Genomic DNA, 19,809 nt, shown 5'->3' on the forward strand with positions numbered 1-19,809 from the left:
TATACCTGAAATGTACAATTCTGACATGTATAGAATATCTATTTCTGGTTAGTTATGATTATTGAGTTTAACCACATTATTTCTAACATGGCCCCATACTTAATTTATCCACAGTACACTTCATACTCTATAATAGAATATCGTTCCGGAGGTGTGGAACGCTTAGCCGCACTTCCAGACCCGGTGGAACGCATTGTCGTACTTCCGGTTTTAGGTGGAACGCATCGCGGACCGCGGCCACTTCCGGTCCAGCGCAACTTCCGGTTTCAGGTGGAACGCATCGCGGACCACGGCCATTTCCGGTCCAGCGCATGCTATAGCCTATCCCACCATGAACCATTCTCTAATCTCTGTAAATTGTCTTCCTCAATATCCATTATTGTTTAAGTTCAACCAACATTTTAAATTTATTTGAAAACTGTCAATTCTAATACAGCAGAGTTATTTTCATGACCATCATGCCTTGCAAATCTCCCACTTCCTGTCCCACAGGATAAATAGCTCCTCTCCCCTCTCAGCTCACACACCTTGAAAAAGACCTTAGGGTTGAAACGGCGTTGGTGCATGCTGAGAGTGGATTTTCATTTTATTGACCTAAGCCTGATCATCTTTAACCATTTGTAAGGTACACGGGGGGTTCATTTACAAGGGGGGATTCCGGACTACCCTCTTGTTTTTGGAGTTTAGTAACACTCTCTCCCCATACCCCCGTTGTTACCACACAAATAAGGTTTTTGTATTGGCTTATTGTATTTTATTTTTAAATTGGCTTTTGTCAATTAATAAAAAGAAACATTTTTATTGAAATTGAATCCGTTGGACCTGTTTCTAAAAGATACCGTTATATGAGGAAATCTTCTGCTGTACATGTGAGTGAGGTACGCTGTACCTTTTATTGATCAGAAAAAGAAAAGATACCTTTATGTGCTTTTCCCCATCTCTCTTATTGTGAGTTTTGGTACGTCCTTAATCTTGAAAGAATTGGTGGTGAGACCCTGTCCTTTCTGCTATCAAGTTCCCCATTCACTAGGGCTCCATCTTCTGGACACCATCTTTATACAGACTTTTTTAAACCTACTACACATTGGTTTTTTTGTTATTGTTTTCTGTTCTTACATATCCATGGAGGATTCCCAACATAGACGGACGTTTTGATTGAGACCCGCTTGAAGAATACACAAAGTATTGTTGAAATTAATTTCATTCATTCATCTTGCTCATGTCATATTCCTTGTTTAATCTAATTTAATCATTTATTTTGTTCATGTCGTATTCCCTCCCATTTCCCTTTTTTAGTTTTGGGCGCCTTTGATCATACCTCTTTTTCCTTTTTACTACATTGACCTTTACCTGTGTTTGGGCAGGTATAGGGGTTTGATTGGGCAGACCTTCTTTGCGCCAGAGTTCACTACCCACTTTCTTCATATCGTAGCTAATGTAATATGCATATTTGAGATATTCAATATCAGCCTTTTTCTTCGAAAAACCCTAAATTGCTACTGTATATAACCTCTTAGCAACTTACTAATAGTATTTAAGATAACTGTTTGAGATTCATGCCTCTTTGTCTGTCTGTCTGTCTGTCTGTCTGTCTGTCTGTCTGTCTGTCTGTCTGTCTGTCTAACTGGATATTACTACATTACATTCATCACATCTTTTATTTTGTGAAAGTTACAGTAATTACTTATTTCTTTTTATTTTAAGCTGATACACATTGGCACTAGTATAAAGCATTAAGGGGTACATTTACTAAGCAGTGATAAGAGCGGAGAAGTGAGCCAGTGGAGAAGGTTCCCATCAACCAATCAGCAGCTCTGTATAATTTTATAGTATGCAAATTATAGATGTTACTTCAGTGCTGATTGGTTGGGCACTTCTCCACTGGCTCACTTCTCCGCTGTTATCACTGCTTAGTAAATGTACCCCTAATTGTGAATTATTAAAGACTAGTAAATGCACTTTACATAGTCCTAAAAATGTAAACAAATGGACTTGTACATATGTGTATTATGACAAGTGTTTGCCAATTTTAAATGTGCCGGCAATGTTCCCATTTCACTAGGAACTGGGAAGGGTGCAGGAGGATGATTCACTTTTCTGGGATTCCATGGGGACTCCCTGAAATTCAGTAGTTTCTCATACATTCCAGGAGAGTACATACAGTAAGTATGCTTTAAAATATACATTAAAGCTTCAGTTGGGAATTATTTCAAGTGTAGAGAACATTAAATGTTATAATCTTACCAAATAAAGATGGACTTTTGTTTTCCTTTGGATAACAGTGTAGGCACCACCACATGGTGTAGTAAAAACAATGCTTTATTTATTTATTTATTTATTTATTTATTTATCAATTCATAGATTAAAAACCTTTCAATAAGAAATAAAACAGAAAGCTTATCTGTCAGTAGAGGTAAATTGTACTCTATATGTTTGAAGGCAGCCTACACGTTTCATCTTAGCAACTTCGTCAGGACAATTTCTTTCTGTAACATCTTCTTTATTACACCTCTTCATGTCTTCTAGTATTTTATTATGTTTTATGTTGGAATCAAAGACTTATTATATCTAAACATAGTAAAATGCAGGTCAATTCTTAGTGAATATTGGGTGACTTTGAAGCCTAATGTGCAGCTAATGGTCATAATTAATGCTGATTTTTTTTCTGAATAATTTATCAATGGAAGCATCAAAATAGTACGTAAGCCTCAGTGTACAATATGTCAGTAGATTTTATTTGTCCTTGTCTCTGTCATCTTGTATTATCTTGTTATTTGACATTAAAAACCGGTCCTATAAGGAAATATATATTTTTAAAAGTTAGAGTTTAGATATACTGTATAGCTTAAACAGTTCTTCTCAAACATTCCCAGTACTGCTAGTAAATCACATTTGTCTGGTCAGGTTTAGCTTAACACTAGTGGATTGTGTTTCATCTATTGCACTTTTTCTTTATTATTGCGGATTTTGTTCAGCATTCAGAATATTAGGCAGCTTACTTAACACATGTGTTTTTTGTGTTAAATATGTTATTTTAATCTTCTGCCATGTATAAACTGCCCACTGATTACCACCACACAAATATAGCTCATATATACTGTAGAGCCATTTCATTCATATTTTTGATACATGGCACAGTGGAATATTTTTGCTGTATTCATAATATTTTGAAAACATTTCTAATATACATTTGATGGATATGTGATAGTACACCAGTATATAGGACCACCTATGTACAGAAATAATGCACAACACCTCTCACTGTGCTACTGTTGCCAATGACTGTGAAGTGATGTAGAATTCATTGAACAGAACACTTGATTTACATAACAAGATGAGATATCTATTTTTGGTTTAAAGTCTTCTTTCCTCTTCTTTCAAAATTAGTATTTAGTTATAATTGGAGGCAATGATTTGTGCACAATTTGAAATGGCCCTGGTTAATATAACCTTTCTTATCAAGCAATTATTTGCTTTAAGAATAGCTAGATATTCTTTCAAACCCATACCTTCCTCTAACAAAGCATTAAATTAGTATCATTTCTACCTTCTTGTACTAAAACCCAACTTTATATAAACGTAATCTATATTTAGTGCAAGCTCAAGAAGATAATCACATTTTCTAGTCTGCTGTGAAAATACTGATTAGTCGTCATAGTGGGTTATATTCTCATCCTTTTTTCCAAAAACGTAACAATTAACCAAGTTTTAATATATAAAAATAATAATACTAACGATACAATTGTATAGAAAAATAAATACATTGTACAGCTTTAAAGCAGATGCAAAGTCAGGGAACATCCACAAGTGTGTCACAGTGTCCTGTGATGGGGGATGGGGGCAGTTGGGAGGCTCCTGTCACTCGCTGCCCTGCTTAGCAGAGCAACAGTGAATAGACACTGAGACAGAGGGGCTGGGGGCATGTCAGCAGCTCACAGAGCTCTGGCCATGCCCCCACAGTGATGGAAAAATTGGGGTGTGACTAGCAGTCCTCCTATAAAGCCACGCCCCTTTCTTAAGGCAATGCCTTTTTGGGGGTGTATGAGGGAGGTATGCTGGACTATCATCCAAATCTGAATGCATGCCCGGCCACGGCATGACATCATACACAGTGACGTATGCATTATATCTGCGGCTCATATACAGTTACGTATGCACTATATCGGCCTCCTAGGCCGGGAGAGGAAACACTATGCAATATTGCTCCTGGAGTGAATCGTATAGTGTGTATGCACCTTTAGAGGCCTGGCAGGCATCAGCCATGTTCTCCAAAAAGTCTTGATGAGACGTGGAGGTGATGACGCATTAGAAAGTGGGCAAAAGTTATTATTATTATTATTACTATTATTATTATTATGGGTACAAGGAGACAGTGGGTGACTGGCAAGGAAGGGGTGACAGGGAGGGCTGCAGTGTAGAATCAGGTTGCGGGGGGGTTTGAGTCAGGTTGCTGCTTGACTGTGAGATGGGCACGCTGATCCTGCATAGCTAGAGCCCTGCCAATTCACTGCAGGCTCTGGTCCCTGTAGACCAGCTGAGAGCTCTGTCTATATAATTCTGTAAATTCTGTGTGTTTGTGTATATAGCACTGATGATGTGAAGGCGTTTCTATAATGGGTGCAGTGTGTGTGGTGCACACGGGACTCTGGTTCCAGGGGGGCCCACACATACTGCACCTATACATTATACTTACCCCTCCGGTGTCCCGCGACGGCTGCCCTGCTCTGCGGACAGGAATCTCTAGGAAAATGCCTGCCACGGCCATTTCCAAGTGATTTGCACATGCACGGGTGCCATGTTCCCAGAGATCTGTGCAAGCGCAGTAGACTCTGGCATTATGCCAGAGTCTGCTGCCGCCAGAGAAGAAGGGGCACGCGACGAAGGCTGTACGCAGGTCCTCTCCTCTCTTGAAATGTCCCTGGATGTTACAGTTACCATTACTGCTTAACTGAGCACTGAGATCTTAGGTTCGATTCCCGCCACGGTCCTAACTGTTTGGAGTTTGTACATTCTCACCGTGCTTGTGTGAGTTTCCTCCGGGTACTCCGGTCTCCTCCCACGCTCCAAAAATATACTGATAGGTTAATTGGCTCCCAACTAAACATTGTCCCTAATATGTGTTCACTATATAAATAGCTGGTAATAAATAATTATACACACACATACACATTCACATGCAACATATTTGTTTTCCTTTTAAGGGGGGGGCAGCGAACTCCAACTTGCCTCCGAATGACTGTCAAGAGCTTACGTCCCTGAGCTGTACTTTATATGCACCTGCCTAAGTAGTTGATTTATAATTTTCATCCATCTGTTGTATCACCATAAATTTTAAAATAGACCCCTGAGCAGTATATAGCAAAAGCTGGTCCCCCCCAGCTAAGCCATGAAATTGCCTTTCCCGGCAGCATAATTCTTCAGCATAAATCCTTCTGGCATTCTTTCCATATTCTATTATTGCACATGTTGATAAAGCTAAATATTTATCTTATAACATTCACTATATATGGGTAAGAGACTCAGTACGCAATTGGCGTATGGGGTACCGTAAGGGTACGCACTTAGCGTAACAGACGCTTAGCCGTGGTCGAGACGCACATGCGGCACGCTCGCTCACAGCTTAACGCTTGGTGTCGAGCACGCTATAGGCGGCCGACTACCGTAATGCTACGCTACCAGCGTAGCGGACGCTCGTGACCACGAGGGGAACACGAGCAGCGCAGACGCTCACGGGATGACACTCAGTAAACCTTGTATGCAACTCAATGAAAGGCTGAGCCTATACTGTAAACCTTGGTTTTGTAATGTGAGCACAATGCAATGCTAATTAACCTCTATTGTATGAAAGCCTCTTGAGCGATTAAGACGCTCTGAATACTCTCAGCAATGTAATAAACACCCAATACCTTGCTAAGGTTCCAAAACCTTTACTAACAATAACTAGCTATGTAAAAAGGGGAAAACCGTTAACAATTCATACACTACAAACTAACATCAATATCTAAGCAGAATAACTACACATAAATATACAATAGCGTCACAATCTTATACAATAACAGAGAGAGAGGGAGATAGTATGGCAAATACAAACAGAGAATAAGTTGGTTACAGAGAGTACTTACACACTGGGGAATGATTCGCTGCGCAGCCCTGGTTACCAGCTCCTGGTTAGTCAATGATGAAAACCGTTGTGGGGAGTAGACTGAGCTGGTCCAGTCTGGCTGTTCCCTATATACACTGCATACAGTACACTACAAAGGGCCCTACACTCATTGTTCATTGGACACAGGAATCTGTCTTCATATTACAACAAAAGGTCATAGGTTTGTTTGAACAGGTGGGCTGTGACTATTCCAGACTGCTCAGGTGGGAGGGAATCTCAGGATTTCCACCACATGGACAATGTACCGCAAATATAGTAAATGTCCAGAAACTACTAATAGACATAACTATACGCAGGAGCGATTAATCTTTACCTAACCAGCACCGGATTGTTTCTAATAAAATGTTCTTTAGTTAGGTACCAAACACCACTGCTCAAACCCTGTCTGACCCTTCGTATCATGCAAAGAGGAATTCCCCTGTCCAGCGACCAGTTACAATAAACAAACTTACAGTTATTATTAAGGGGAACATTACCTATAAAACATACTATTTGGATTTACTATGTAACATTTGAGTCGCCCGCTAGACGCACACAAACTCTACCGTAAATGCACATACCACGCGTCAATTCGCACGGCCGTAGAAGCTTCATTACGCAACTGCGAATATGCGCACGCACGGGAGAGAATGTGCACGTGCAGCGGGCAAGCTCATGGGGTGAATATATGGCAACGTGCAGCATGATATTTTTCCGACTTTGACAATGTGGAGGCCAGAGAGGAGATATATGTAGGCCCTAGCAAAATTCAGAGCCCGGCAGTGAGATGAGTAGGAGATAGCCCAGCAGCCTGTTGCGGAAGGTATCAAAAAGATACTTCTTCTGTGCTGTATCTTCTCTCCTTCAGCCTGTCAGTGTTCATACTGCTAACCTGAGATGGTGTTCAGTGGCGGAAATTGTGTATGGTGGGCCCAGGTGCAAAAAAAAAGGGGGGGGGGTAGGGTAGATCTCCTTGCTGGTCTGCACCACTGATAGTTCCCCCACTGACAGTGTTGTTTTTATCACAAACTATTAAAGTTTGTCTCTACTGTCCTCCTATGAGGACAGAGGGAACAAGAGAAAATATAGGGTGCAAAGCACAAATGAGTGATTTTTTTTGTGGTTCCCATCTTGTTAAAAAGGTAGAAATGGTAATAAAAAAGATAGAAAAATGGCTCATTACTTCTTGATACAAGCAGAAGATGTATTAAATCTTGGAGCGAGAAAATTCTTGACGAGACGTGGAGGTGATGACGCATTAGAAAGTGGGCAAAAATTCAGAAATTACAAACAGTAATTATTATTATTATTAAGGGTACAGGGAGACAGTGGGTGACTGGCAAGGAAGGGGTGACAGGGAGGACTGCAGTGTAGAATCAGGTTGTGGGGGGTTAGAGTCAGGTTGCCACCAATACCACCACAGCCGATATGACCGATAACCCGGCAAAACGGGTTATCCAGCACAGTGATGGATCCAACCATGCCGGAATTTTTTTTTTTTTTTTTTAAATAGCTTACAATTTAGGATAGCTGTTTTCTTTTTAGAATTTGTATCCCCTTTATGTTTAACACAGAAAGAAAAAGTTCATATACTGTATTTAATGCCAAATCGTTTATCGTAAAATCTTAGAATATGCACAGACTTTATCAGGTGATTTTGCTAAACTAATTAAGTCACATTATTAAGTAGTGGGGGTTCTCATATCAAAAAGTTAAACACACTTTAACAATCATTAAGTAGTTCCATTGCTAAGCTATATTTTATCGCCAAAAAAAGATATGCAGCACATTACAGATTTGCTGTCTATTATTGCACATCGATAAAGGATTTCTGTAGCTAGAATGTTTTCTGGAGTACTAATAAAATATGACACTAAACTATAAAATATTTCTTTTACATGTTACAAAACCCATTTTATAATGAGATTAATCAAAAGGCAGTTTACAAAAAAGGATCCTTTCCGTTAAAACATTACTTACATCTGTTATATAACTTTACCCGACCTATCTCTTCCCAGGCATCTAACAATACCTATATTACTATCCTGCCAACCTGTCTGGTTTAAACTGACCGTAGCAGCTGCACCAGGGACAGAACTCCCATAGGCAATGGAGATGCTTGCCTCCGGGTGCCAAGCCCTGAAGGGGCACCTGCATTCACATCAGCACTTGTGCAGGGGTGGTCATCAGTATGCCGGCTGTCGGGATCCTGGCGCACAGTATACCGGCGCCGGGATCCCGACAGCCGGCATACCGACACTTATTCTCCCTCGTGGGGGTCCACGACCCCCCTGGAGGGAGAATAAAATAGTGTGGCGCGTGTAGCGCGCCACCGTGCCCGTAGCGTGGCGAGCGCAGCGAGCCCGCAAGGGGCTCATTTGCGCTCGCCACACTGTCGGTAAGCCGGCGGTCGGGCTTCCGGCGCCGGTATGCTGGGCGCCGGGAGCCCGACCGCCGGCATATCGTAGTGAACCCCTTGTGCAGGCTCCTAGTGTGACTGTTGATCTTCCACTGGAGCTCTGTGGTGCACCTGCTACTGCTAAAGCGTTAATCGGCCTAATTTCAGGAGCCCTGCTAACACCTGCAATAGGAGATAGGATAGCTCCTGCCTGGTAGTGCTCAGCCTGCATTGCAGCAAGTGATGGTGCTCCCGCTGCTGTTGCTGCTTGACTGTGAGATGGGCACGCTGATCCTGCATAGCTGGTGCCCTGCCAATTCACTGCAGGCTCTGGTCCCTGTAGACCAGCTGAGAGCGCTATCTTTATAATTCTGTAAATTCTGTGTGTTTGTGTATATAGCACTGATGATGTGAAGGCGTTTCTATAATGGGTGCAGTGTGTGTGGTGCACACGGAACTCTGGTTCCAGGGAGGCCCACAAATACTGCACCCATACATTATACTTTCCCCTCCGGTGTCCCGCAACGTGGCCCTGCACTGCGGACAGGAATCACTTGGAAAATGACTGCCACGGCCATTTCCAAGTGATTTGCACATGCATGGGTGCCATGTTCCCAGAGATCTGTGCAAGCGCAGTAGACTCTGGCATTATGCCAGAGTCTACTGCCGCCAGAGAAGAAGGGGCACGCGACGAAGGCTGTACGCAGGTCCTCTCCTCTCTTGAAATGTCCCTGGATGTTACAGTTACCATTACTGCTTAACTGAGCACTGAGATCTTAGGTTCGATTCCCACCACGGTCCTAACTGTTTGGAGTTTGTACATTCTCACCGTGCTTGTGTGAGTTTCCTCTGGGTACTCCGGTTTCCTCCCACGCTCCAAAAATATACTGATAGGTTAATTGGCTCCCAACTAAAAATTGTCCCTAATATGTGTTCACTATATAAATAGCTGGTAATAAATAATTATACACACACATACACATTCACATGCAACATATTTGTTTTCCTTTTAAGGGGAGGGGCACCGAACTGCAACTTGCCTCCGAATGACTGTCAAGAGCTTACGTCCCTGAGCTGTACTTTATATGCACCTGCCTAAGTAGTTGATATATCATTTTCATCCGTCTGTTGTATCACCATAAATTTTAAAACAGACCCCTGAGCAGTATATAATAAAAGCTGGTCCCCCCAGCTAAGCATGAAATTGCCTTTCCCGGCAGCATAATTCTTCAGCATAAGGCCTTGTGGTGTTCTTTCCATATTCTATTATTGCACATGTGGAGGCCAGAGAGGAGATATATGTAAGCCCTAGCAAAATTCAGAGCCCGGCAGTGACATGAGTAGGAGATAGCCCAGCAGCCTGCTGCGGAAGGTATCAAAAAGATACTTCTTCTGTGCTGTATCTTCTCTCCTTCAGCCTGTCAGTGTTCATACTGCTAACCTAAGATGGTGTTCCGTGGCGGAAAAATTGTGTATGGCGGGCCCAGGTGCAAAAAAAAAAGGGGGGGGGGGGGGTAGGGGAAATCTCCTTGCTGGTCTGCACCACTGATAGTTCCACCACTGACAGTGTTGTTTTTTTATCACAAACCATTAAAGTTTGTCTCTACTGTCCTCCTATGAGGACAGAGGGAACAAGAGAAAAAACTGTATAGGGTGCACAGCACAAATCAGTGATTTTTTTGTGTGTGTGGCTCCCCTCTTGTTAAAAAGGTAGAAATGGTAATAAAAAAGATGGAAAAATGGCTCATTACTTCTTGATACAAGGAGAAGATGTATTAAATCTTGGAGCGAGATAAAGTATCAACCAATCAGCTTTAAATTGTCATTTTACAGGTGGTGCTAGAAAAACTACAATAGCTGACCAGATGCAATGAGCAACTTCTCCACTTTATCTTTCTCCAAGATTTGATAAATCTCCTCCATAGTCCCCTCAGTGTGTTCCTCACTAATGGAAGACAGGTTCAATCACAGGGTTACATTTTTAAGCCAGTTTAAAAGAAACAAACATTTGTCTACAGAAGCATACTGTAGATGTTATTTGAGGTTTGGAAGTTTGCAGATTGCATGTAAATAATACCTATTTCACATAATAATATTGCATTTGTTTTAGGCTAATTTCTTTGTAACGATGCAGCTTTCTAACAATCATTATAGCCATAAAGCAACTCATCATAGGACACTGGGAAAATCTTCTATTTGGTTATGTGACCTGAATCACAATGACTGGAAGAAAAGGCTAAGGAAGATTTCTTCAAAAGATAATTTTACCTTCAATAACAATTGATTTATTACTTTGTTTTCTTCTAAATCACAATTTTATAGAAGCAATGTGTTAAAATTTGCTTTTAAAAATGTGCTGTGGTTTCTTCTATTACTGCTTCAGCTTTTATAGTATTTACATTTTAAATATAAATAAATATGAACAGATGTTCAGTTGTTTTGATGCCTGAATAACGTTTGTTATGCATGTGTTTTGCCAAATAAGCTAACATAATCTATTTTATTTAGGAAGAAAATGAAATACCTGCAAACGTCTTTGTGAAAGAGCCAACACCGGTGCCTAGCATAACAGAAGGCCACGAAGACTCCATTGACCCTAACAAGTCTCAGGAGGAAACCATGCACACGATTGACCTTTCTTCAGATGATGAAATTAATCATGAAGAAGATGGGCATGATGACAGTGTAGATGAGAAATTAGGACCAACTAGGGCTGAGAAAATGAAAAGATCCAGCCTGAAGAAAGTAGATAGCCTGAAGAAAGCATTCTCACGTCAAAATATAGAAAAGAAGATGAACAAGATCAGCACTAAAATTGTGTCACCAGAAAGAAGAGAAAAAATTAAAAAGTCATTCACTCCATCCCAAAATAAATCTTCAAAGGGCTCATCATTTAAATCTCCAATTACCTTTAGCATTAAGAAATCCCATGATGGGGAGACTGCTGAGGAGAGTGAGGAAAAATCTGCAAAGGAACCTGCAGAAGAACAAGCTGTGAGTGACCAGAATGATAGCCTGAAGGATGAGAAGGCGTCTGAGGTGCTGCCTCCAAATGAGGAAGTAAAAACAGTGGAAGTCTCAATAGATAGCGACACTAACATGGAAGAAGCAGAAGTTTTGAGAAAAAACATTGAACTTTCTATTGTGGAAGATGATGAGGATAAAGAATTGGACTTTGAAAATGAGAACCCATTTAGCCCCGACTATAAGCCAAAGCCTGAGGAATTAGAGGAAGCTTATGAAGCACCTACTCAATCAACTGGTCTCCAAATAGATCAAAGTGTATAAAGGTGTTTAATATACAAGCAGCTGGTTGCAAGTTGTGATTTACATAGAAATGTGTTCAGGTCCATTTCATTCAGAAGACTACAATATGTGATAATTGGATGCTAAAAAAAGTAACCAATTTAGGTTAAAAAATATACTTACAGTAGATGAGGGAACCTACCCATAAAAAGACTACACTAGTAGTGATAATCTAACAATTTAAATAACTATTTACATGCAAAGTGCATCAGAACCCTACATCACCTATTCCTCTGAATCCTAATATTAGTGTTTTCAATATAACTTATATTATACTGTAGTTGTTGTAAAAATGCACTATAAAACATGAGGTGGACCTTAGAACTGGTCTGTATTATTTCTGCACCAAGCTGTACTCACACCATCATCTATGACAACCCTCAAAGGGTATTTCTGAAAGAATACATTTTAACATAAACCGGTTTAGAAATTGAGACAGAATAATTTTATACTGAGGATACTAAGACTATGTCAGTCTTTACTTCTTAAACCATGTTGATCTACATTATCTGACTTCTCTCATTATAATAAATGGGACCAATAATTAAAAGAACACAGGAATTTAGTTTTCATAACTACAGTAGATGAAAAGGAAAAATGTTTTAGCTTAAAGACAGTAATACAAACACATTCGTCCTTTAGTTGGTTTACATATATTTAGTGGTTTGTTTGTTTTTTGCCAGATATAGCATTCTTGACCAATGAGCTGATAACAATGATTGTCTTATCTTAGCATCAAGGCAGACAGCCTAAACTGTAACTTTATGTATTTATGGATACACAAATGGAACAAGTTTATTTGAGGCAGACAGCACAATTCATTTACTGAAGCACAGATCTACTCTCCTGGCATCCAAACCCCACCTATCACATTTACAGACACAGTGTAATGATGTGGAAGAGTGAGAACAAGAAAAGATCTTTCACCGTGACTTGTGTCTTCCATAAATCTGCTCCACATACAGTCAGAGCCTGTATTGCCTGGATAATGTTCACATATAATGTATATTTGGAGAAGGTACAGTCATTATACATTATAAACACACTTTTTTCATAGATGCATTGCAGTAGGGACAAGCGGTGGTGAGCTGGAAGGGGTAAACTTAATTTAAGTCATTTCAATTTGTGATCCAACCATATATATCAAATATACTAACAGTTTCAACTATACATTTGTATGCCTTGGGCAGTAATTGCACTTCCACCACCCCCAAACTCCTAATATAAAAAGAAAAAGAAAAGCTGCCAAGTAGTAGAGTGAATAGTAGAGCAGATTTCATTAGGAATTCAGGTAATCAGGACAGAGCAGAAGAACTATTAATTTCCAGTGTATTATTGTGCATGCTCCCCAACTGTATGTGATGAAGGATGATTCCTGCCCTATCTCTGTTGCCCCTTCAGTAAGGTGTACAACTTATTGAATCAAGGCCCACATGTATTGAGCCTTAACAAGAGATCGAGTGGAGATGGATAAAGAGAAATAAATGATCAGCCAACCAGCTTCCTAATTGCCACATCACAGGCTGTGTTTGAAAAAATTAGGAGCTGGTTAGCTCGTGATTTATCTCTCTTTATCCGTCTCCATTTTATCTCTCGTTAAAGCTGAATACATGTGGGCCATAATATTTTTTTTTAAATGATCAAACAAATAATAGACATAGGACAGGAGAGGCCACCATAAAATGCCTAGTAATGGAGCTTCGATAGGGAAGTCCGTAAAATACTACAGGTCCTAGGACACAGACTTGGTGAGTGCTAAGAAACATATTGGAAGAAGACTCTTAATATATAAAATTAAATCTAATTAAACACATCTAGCACCTAACATTAGCCAAAGTTCTGTGCAGTAATACTTCTAATCCTAACCATAAACCAAGTTCTAGCTTTAAAACTATCCATATCTGTTTTTGGCTACACTAAAAATGGAAATAACAGCCTTACACTGTATCATTTTTCTAAATTTGGTTTTGTATTGGTCTTGATGAAGTTATACTGTAATTTACCCTTCAAGGTCTGCAAAGGACTACAGTGCTAATGTGAGCTTTGGTTTTGGGTCCACTAATGTTTTAAAGTGATCCTATTTGCAGATGAAAAATCATATTGAACGTGCCCTAAAAAAGTATTCTACTCAGGTATTCTACTCAACAATATCCAGTTATATATTATTAGTTATTGAAGGGAAGATTCAAGTTTGTGCAAGGTCCTCTAGTAGCCTTGAGAGATGTGCTTCTGCATACTTTTCCATATATTATTGTACAGAAAACATGGCTTCTGTTAGTTGCAAGCACAAGTAAGCTATGTTTAGTAGCAACGGAATATCACGCAGACACAGCGTGCAAGGCTTCAGGGCTTAATTGACTGTCCTTAAGATTAGGAGAGTAAACCTAACATCAACAGTTTAGACATAATACATTATACAGTACTGTGCATACCAGCTTAATATATTCATTCATTGACTTTATGCTATGTCTTCTTCACATAACAGGCAATTAAGTAAAAAAATATGGAAATTCAATTACTAAATATACATGCAGATTAAAGAATTTGTCAGCACAGATTCATGATATATAATTTTTACATACAGTACACAGACACTGTTCCTTTTGTATTTATAAGCATTTTAATAATGCACTTGATATTATATGCGCTATATAAATTTATATATTGATGTTGTATAGTAAATTTAACATCAACTGATAACTACTGTAATATGTTGGGAAAGTTATTTCAATAATGAAAACAGATTTTTATTAAGGATGGTGACAGCATGTGTGATGGTGAAGTCATTGAGGGGAATTCAATTCTTTGAAAAGTCGGTTGGGTGTCTGTTTTTTCTTGTCTATTAGATAGGAAAAAACAGACACCACACTGACTTTTCAAACAACTGAATTCCCCCCATTGTGTTTGCAAGTTATTTTATTCTGAAAATGTAAACAGAGTGATTTGAGAAGATACTTAACATATATCTACAATAATTATTTTCATATAATAACATTAAAAGATTTAATTCATATTTTATTACAGATAGGGGCATTAGGCAACCCTTTTATTCCATTGCACTAAAAATAATTAGTACGTGAATTAAGTGGGCTATCAGTATACATTGGCAAATATAGCACAAAATCATAATGATCTAAATCAACTTTGAAAAGTAAGAAAGACTTATTAAGGGGAGAATATATGTGACTTATTTGTAATATACATATATAATGGCTGCAACAGCTATGGGACATACCTAGGAGAGGACTGGCTGCTGGGAACAGTATGGGCATGAGGGAAGGGGGCAGGACAAGGTGATGAGGGAGGCTTGAATTAGTATTCAGGTCTCAGTGCTTAAAAAGTTCCACTAACCACTGTTTTCTATAATTGCAATTGAGAGCACTAAAGGTCAGATTTATCAACAAGTTTTATCATAAGCAACAAGCTTTGGAACTCGTTTATATAATATATGGTGCTCTAGCCAATCAGCTCCTAAGTTTCATGTGTTTGAAAAATTATAGTTGGGAGCTGATTGGCTGTAGCACCATTTATCATATGCAACAAGTTTTAAAACTTGTTGCGTATGCTAAAGCTTGTTGATAAATCTGCCCCTAAAGGACCACCAGGGGCTATTTCTGAGCAACATGGATCTCTCTTCGCATGTTTTTGCATACAGCGTATGTGCAGAAGTGAATTTATGCATATTTGTCCGTCCTATTTTGAGTTGGATGCAACTTGGCCGGATCTGTCTGTGAAAAAGGATGTTTCAGGGCTTAAACTATCTGAAACCTCACTTTTGGGAGAGTTGTGGCTATCTATCAAAAGCTCCTGGCAATTCTGTGTTATGTGTACAGAGAAGGAAAGCCTGTTTCTGATGGATTTCATGACACTAATGATGACACTTGTGGGTGCAGGCATAAAATTAATGGCTGGCACTGGTGTCACTTGCACGTGCACAATATGTCACATTAGTTGAATAAATATTTTGCATTAGTATAGAGTAGTAAGACTTCTGAGGTTGCCCATGACTATAGCCCCTTTGCGTGAGACTCAGAAACGGTCTATATGTCTCTATAACTATTACAGAAGACCATGGTGTTCTTGGCCAGCTATCTTGTACTATCACTTTAGAATTTCATGCAGAAATAGGGATAGCAATACTGGATTTCCCTTTCCATTACTAGTTAACAAGGGACTGGCAAATTCACAATAAGCATAACTCCTCACAATAAAGGGCTTAAATAATAAAGTACAGCAAAAAGCATAAATGAGCTGGTAGTCACAGAAACCAACCAGATTCTTAATTTTAATTTCTAGTGCAGCTTAGAAAGTAAAAACAAACATCTAATTGGTTGCTATATCTTTCAGCCCTTTTGTAACGGTTGCATTGTGTTATTTTATAAGAACCATACAGTAGTTTCTAATAGAAAAATGAAAGCAGAGGAAGAGCCCACTAAACTGGTAGAGAACACTGAATTATGGTTGTCTAGAAATGAATACCTATTGTTGATTTATTTATGTTGAGTTTCTGCAACAAGATCTGTTTAGAAGGGAGGCAGTTAATTTGCTGGTTGTTGGAGACCAACGCCGGGATCCCAACTGCTGGTGAAATACCGACGGTCGGAATCCTGACCTCTGGCCAAAATCTCCACTCAGGTGTTGGTCCAAGGCACCAGCCGAGTGGGAATATAACCCTGTGGTGACCTAAGGTCATCACTGGGGCCAAAGTGTGGCGAGCGCAGCAAGCCCGCAAGTGGAAACGCGATGCTCGCCGCTGGTATTCTGGATGTTGGGATCCCGGCGTTGATCTCCTGACCACCGGGATCCTAACAGCTGGGATATCATATTGATCCCATTTAGAACTTTATTAGAATTTTCAAGTGTTGTAGATTGGTGCTATTATATATCCATAAAATGTAAAATGCAGTAAGCTTTTATGACTCCACATACAGAAGGAGCATGTTTGTTATAGACAAGATGTGTTGTTCATCCTGTTGCTCTATTTTAATGGAGCAAGGCACATTTAAGCACAAATGCCACAATCAGCGCACTGAGTTAACTGGCTCCCAATTGTTCATCTAAAAAAAATATATATATATATATTCCCCATCTGTAGTTAATAGTAAATGAATACAATTATACTTATGTGCCAATGTTGCTTACGGCATAAATGACTAATGATCAGGGCTGTAGATGGCTTTGATCTCACAGACTCACTTGTTTTGTAATCAGGTGAAATTATAAATTAGCGCAGGTGCTGCGTTCATTCTGGCTGCCATCTTTGGTTGTACCCAGTCAAATCTGAACATGGCTTTACCAAGCATATCAGAGAGCGGTGCTTGGTAATTATTACTACATATGGGCCCAATGTTTAAGTAACATACCTTATAATGACTACTAGGCCTTATGTCAATAGATGTGGAAAAGTAGTAAATTGGTAATACATTTATTACAAAGTCATTTAAAATGCATCTATAATCGTACAGTAGATTAATATTTTTAATAGTATATTAAGCAGTATGTATCACTTTCAGTTAGTTCTATAAACCTTTTTTCTCCTGCCTCTATCTCCCCCCTAATGCCAGTGGTTACAGCATATATATATATATATATATATATATATATATGTACAGTATATATCTATATATATATATATATAGCAACCTGCTTCCTTGAAACCAGATGGTAGGGATGGCATGTTCTCCTCTCAGGAATGGAAGAGTGATGCTATAGCCAAGCACCATACTGCCAGCACAACACTGACATGGAGAAGAAGACGCAGCCCCTCGTGTAAAATCTGCCAGCTCCTTCTCTTTGATAGCAGTGTTGAACGTGTGAGGGCACCACAGGGCATTAGAAACACTGGATGAGTGACCTTATGTCACACATTCAAGGACTGATTCAGAGATGGACACTGCTGCATCCGCTCTAACGTCTTTTGCCTGAGAAGCGCGGGTTTGATAATATGCAAATGCTAGTTTCAGCTTTCACCTTGTGCACGAGCGTGCATCTGTATGTGCAAACCCTAATATGCTCACTTTTAGATGTTCACCGCTGGTGATTCTAGACAGTCCACCATCGTGAGCACCATTCACGCTTGTACCTGTCCTATGGCAGGTGCAGTTTCTCTGTCTGAATATGGCCTCTGCAGAATCAGATGAGAATGCAGCATCTGTCACTGACACACCATAATATGCCCACGAAAGAGATTTTATTTTTATTTTTTTGCGTTCACATCAGGCCACCTCCCAAAAATGGGCATCACTTTGATTCTCAAATTCTGAATCCATCGGTTACGCATATGCAATTTTTTGTACATGCACACTAGCACATAATCGCTGAACTCCATCTACATTGGAATAGTGTGCAGCTTGTGTGTGCCTTGGAATCAGTTTTAGGTGCACTCTAGCCATTGGTGCTGTAGGGTCACCTAATGATAACACTAGCCCTGCCAACTAGATGAATGTACTGTATGAGACTGATATTTAAAACACCACTTTTCTGCTGCTATAACAGCTCTATAGACATTAGTGACCAGCTATTAATAGGAAGTGGGAACATTACTCAAACTGATTTGACATAGAAAAACAAATAGCTTTTATTTAGTTGAGGTTCTGGAGATGAAGATTCTTTAGTTTTTATCTCAGAATGGCCACTGTTGCATTCATCTATACAGGTAGGAAACTGCTTTTGTTCTCATGTCTACTGTTCACACTGCATTATTTAACTTAATACACAGTCTCAGCAGTAAGCTAGAACAAATACCCCAGTAATGCAGAATATCATTTTAGAGTCAACAACTTTTTTTTTTTTTTTTTGCTTTTTTTGGGTATAGTACACTAATGTACATAAGGATTTATATTTAGATGTACACTTAACAATACAACTAATCTAATTTCATCCATATCATTTGATCATTTTTATCTGCAAAGTAGAACACATTGCTATAGCCAACAGCACATACAGTAACAAGAGAAATGCATCCTGTGCAAAAGGTTTGAATTACCCAGAGCCCTTTGTAACTGTCAGGCAGGTCTTGTTCTACAGAAAGCAGGCTATATAACACTATTGCTACTTTTGTTTCCTATCTCCCTCTCAGAGGCACTACAAATGTAACATTATACTGGCAGAGAAACTGAATAATGATTGAGTATGAAATATCAGGATTTATGTAAGGTTATATTTTCCAGGAGTCAAACGCAGTAGAGTGAAACCTGTGATACTGCAGATGATGCTGGAGAAATGAAATACATTATCTTTTACTTGTACACTTTGTGACTCTTTTTTTCCATACATACAATGTCTCCTTTGTTCTGTATCACATTCTAATACTCTCAATGAAAATGGAAAGTGTGCACTTCAGAAGATATAGAGTAATGTGAATATTTCTGTTATACCCTGTGTTTTTATATGTGGCATTAAGCTATGTAGATGTCACCTGGCTTGTTATACATCCTGTTAAAAATAATGGAAGCTAAAGTTTTACACGTATTACATGCATTTCAAGATTAACTTTTTTTTTTAGGAATGTGGATTAAACAGTTATGTATTTTGGAGAGATCATATTATATGCTTGAAGGTTGAAGCTACACTTACAGAGTCTCACTTAGTTTAAATTGCACAGTATAATGTTTTTCTATGCATAGCAGTTTAGCACTTTTGCTGCTGTAACTATATAAATATATATATATATAACAATATATTGTAAATAAATCACAAATAAAATGCTAACATTTTGTATTTTTCATAACTTTATAACATACTTTAAAGAATGTGCTCACCCAATTGCATACTTTATACAGCATATGTGCTTCACTTACGAGAAGTCATCATCATCATCCACATGTGTTAGCAGGTACAAAGGGTCGACCTCCTCACAGGCATTAATACACAAAGCTGCTGGTCTTCATAAGCCGCAATTGCATGATCAGGCCCTTACTGTACTTGCCCTATATCAGAACACCACGCATCTTCCTCATTCTGC

General features: G+C 39.2%; 1 protein-coding gene across 1 annotated transcript in view; it reads left to right on the forward strand.

Moving 5' to 3' along the window:
* Window positions 1-19,556, forward strand: part of CAVIN2 (caveolae associated protein 2) — a 106,991-nt gene extending 87,435 nt beyond the window's left edge. The window contains exon 2 of the mRNA XM_063934152.1: window positions 11,049-19,556. Within this exon, the coding sequence (XP_063790222.1) occupies window positions 11,049-11,828 (780 nt within the window). The 3' untranslated portion in view covers window positions 11,829-19,556. The remainder of the gene's footprint in view (window positions 1-11,048) is intronic.
* The last annotated feature ends 253 nt before the right edge of the window (window positions 19,557-19,809 follow it).

The sequence above is a fragment of the Pseudophryne corroboree genome, chromosome 7 (genome assembly GCF_028390025.1).
Source record: "Pseudophryne corroboree isolate aPseCor3 chromosome 7, aPseCor3.hap2, whole genome shotgun sequence".
NCBI classification, from domain to species: domain Eukaryota; kingdom Metazoa; phylum Chordata; class Amphibia; order Anura; family Myobatrachidae; genus Pseudophryne; species Pseudophryne corroboree.